The 3,375-nt window shown below is 37.7% G+C and overlaps 1 protein-coding gene across 1 annotated transcript; it reads left to right on the top strand.

Annotated features, from left to right (window-relative positions):
* Positions 1-371: 371 nt before the first annotated feature.
* LOC113752393 (receptor-like protein EIX2) lies at positions 372-3,328 on the top strand. The gene is made up of 3 exons (XM_027296507.1): positions 372-387; positions 2,362-2,960; positions 3,215-3,328. The coding sequence occupies exons 1-3, from the start codon at positions 372-374 to the stop codon at positions 3,326-3,328; spliced, it is 729 nt and encodes a 242-aa protein (XP_027152308.1).
* Positions 3,329-3,375: the final 47 nt, after the last annotated feature.

The following is a 3,375-nucleotide window of genomic DNA, read 5'->3' as shown; positions in this document are numbered from 1 at the left end:
CTATGAGTTGCCACTTCATTCATGAAATTGGCTCAATCTCAAAGAATAACCAACATCAGTTACATCATAGAACAACGACTTGACTCGCGAGTCATGATATTATTGCTTGGTACGTAGCCATTGCTTCTCCCAGTTGTTACTTCATGAAACCTGGCTGAATGTAATTGCCAACGACAGCTTAGACTTGACTCAAGAGTCAAGAAACCACTCTTTACTTCATGAAACCATCCAACGACGACTTGGACGAAGTAGTTATGGACAAGTTATGTACATAATTAAGTAGTTATGCTTTCTTTCTTCAAAAAAAATATATATATATTCTCCTTATCTTCCACAAAAGACATCCCAAGTAGACTCCCAAGTCTTCGGAGATGACGGTCCAGACAGGTATACATGGCAACAAAGTCAAGGCAATTTGAGGCAATTATGCTGACATTGGCTACCCTTTTGGCTGTCCTAAAGCTATGGTTACTATTGATGCGTAGCTAATGCGTATAAAAGTTGATACACAAGTACTAATGGATGATGTTGTTTCCCCTCTCAATCTACGTGTTGGTATTTATTTTCAAATTCTTTAGATATTGCAAATCCCAAGATTTTTAGAGGTCCAGCGGGTGGGTGGAGCATCCAGCCACTATTGAAGCTATGCCTCCTTCAAGAAAGCCTTTCAAACCCATATTTTCTTCTTTCGTTGAACTCAGAATGAGTAGCGTTTTTCTTGATTCCTTTCTTCTCTTTGTTTGTTTGGGTTTAGTGTGTGTGTGTTTTTTAATTTTTATTTTGTGGGGTATTTAAGGAAAAAGACTAGGTGGTGGAATAGCTACAAGGTACAAGTAGAAGAAGACCAGTTGGAATTAGAGGACATCTCACTGGAAACCAGGAGATGGGAATGGAGGCCGAAGGCGACGGAGGAGAAGTGTGGGACGTTGGGTCTCTGAGACATATGCTGGTAAAAGGGGAAAGAAAATTGAGGTGATTGATGGTTTGAGGGAGAAGGGAGGAGAAAGGTTTATATATATAGTGGGGGAAATTGGAACTATTTTTAGGAAAAAGGAAACGAAAGGAAAATGAAAATGGGAAATGAAGGAAGTTTCTAATTACGTAGTAGTAGAATTTAGGTTAAATTTGTTTACGCGGTTATGGGGTCAGAGACTAATTGTCTAATGACCTAATAGAACGCTACCATATGCATTCTAAACTCACTAATTGGCCAGATTTAAACTTGAAGCCAAGTTGTTTTAATTTTATTTATGGTCCTAAACATGAGTATTTTTCAGTATTGTAATCATCTTGTATGTTTTTCATAGTTTGTAAATTTGACGCTAAGGATGTATATTATTCTTCATTTTTTTTCCACTTGATTTTGTCATTTAAAACCAGACAATGAAAAGGTCAAAGATTCAAATGATTTTTAGTGTCTAAAGAGGACACGCAATTAATTCGAAACTTCCAATTGAAATACTAATGCATTCACACAAAATTCTCATTTAGGCCGCAAATTTCTTCAAACTAAAGTCTGTTCACGTGACAATGCTGGCTGGCCCTACCAACATGACTCAAAGTCTTGTTTTTTTTTTTTTTTTACAAATTTAAGCCGAAGGAAAAACACGGAGAAAGTACTTCGTTAGAAGTGTGGAAAAAGTTGTTACAACTAGGGTTGCAAACGAATTGAGCCGCTCGCGAGCGGCTCGAGTCAAGCTCGAGTCGAGCTCGAGCCAGCTCGAGTCGAACTCGAGTTCAGAATATTAAGCTCGTTAGCTCGCGAGCCGAGCTTAAGTATATATATATATATTTTTATTTTTATTTTTATTTAATAATAAAATTACATATATTATATTTTTTTTATTTTTTATTTTCATAGTGAAATTACGTATATATCCTTAATATTTTATTATTTATTCAGAAAAAATATTATTTTATTTATTTTTTTAAAAATAAAATTATTTTTATTTTTATTTTTTCCGAGCTCGAGCTCGGCTCGACTTGATTCGAGTCGAGCTCGAGCTCGAAAATTGCCAGCTCGTCGAGCTCGAGCTCGAGCTCGATCTTGGTAAAATTTAGTCGAGACTCGGCTCGATTAACTCAAAACTCGACTCGACTCGGCTCGTTTGCAGCCCTAGTTACAACGACTAATAGTGACATACAACAGTGACATTAATTAGTCATGCAACTTTCGACCTATAAGTAGGGGCTTCCTAATTTTTGCTAGACGCACTCAAAACTTCTCATGAATATTGTGTGAAAGCATTGATTAGTAAAGAAAAGCAAAAAAAAACCATCTCCGAAGATTGAGTTTGTTAGCGTGTAACAATATGATCAAATTCACTCTGTTTATTGTGTTATGGTTTGTCTTTTTGGCAGGTAGGATTGGTTTTAGTCTTCACGCAGGAGCATATTCAAATGTTAGCTATTTTGAGAACGAGCGACAAGCTCTTCTCGAGTTTAAGAAAGGTCTAATTGACAAATCAAATCGTTTGGCATCCTGGACTGGAGAAGATTGTTGCTCATGGGAAGGAATTGGATGCAGCAGGAACACTGGACATGTGGTGAAACTTGATCTGCGTAATAATGCTGTTTTTGATCTTGAACGATTGATCTTTGGTGACAAGCAGAATTATGTCTCTATCTATGGTGAAACTTGTTTGGGAGGCCAGATAAGTCCTTCGTTAGTGAATTTGCAGCATTTGCATTACTTGGATTTAAGCTCAAATTATTTTGCAGGAATTCGGATTCCAACATTTATAGGATCCTTGAAAATTTTGAGATATCTCAACCTCTCTGCTGCAGGTTTCGATGGGACAATTCCTCCTCAAATAGGAAATCTCTCAGCCTTAGAATATCTGGATCTTGGTAATAAATTTGAAGGTTTTAGTGATTGGATAAGTGGTTATCAGTTGTCGACAAAGAGTCTCTGGTGGGCCACTAGTCTTTCTTCCTTGAAACATTTGGACCTTTCTGAGGTAGACCTAGAAGAGGCTCGAGACTGGTTACAAGCACTTAACGAGCTTCGTTTCTTAACCTCATTGACATTAGAATCTTGTCGTATTTATTCCTTTCCTCATATTGCACACCTTAATTTCACATCTCTTACTTCACTTGACCTCAGTGCCAATAGCTTTAACTCCACAATCCCTCTCTGGTTGTTTAATTTGACTTCGCTGGTTCATCTCGACCTCAGTTCCAATAGTTTTTTTGGTCCAGTAGTTCCTCACAGCCTTCAGCATTGGACTTCACTGAGCTACCTCGATCTCCGCCTCAATCAATTCAATACTTCACTGCTCGATCCGCTTTTCACTTTGAACAATCTTGTCTATATGGACATCAGTGATAACCAAATCCAAGGACCACTCCCTATCAGCCTAGGCAACCTGACTT

This window comes from Coffea eugenioides, chromosome 11 (assembly GCF_003713205.1).
Source record: "Coffea eugenioides isolate CCC68of chromosome 11, Ceug_1.0, whole genome shotgun sequence".
Taxonomy (NCBI): Eukaryota; Viridiplantae; Streptophyta; class Magnoliopsida; order Gentianales; family Rubiaceae; genus Coffea; species Coffea eugenioides.
Note: the sequence above shows the minus strand (reverse complement) of the source record. Positions and strands in the feature narration are given on the sequence as shown.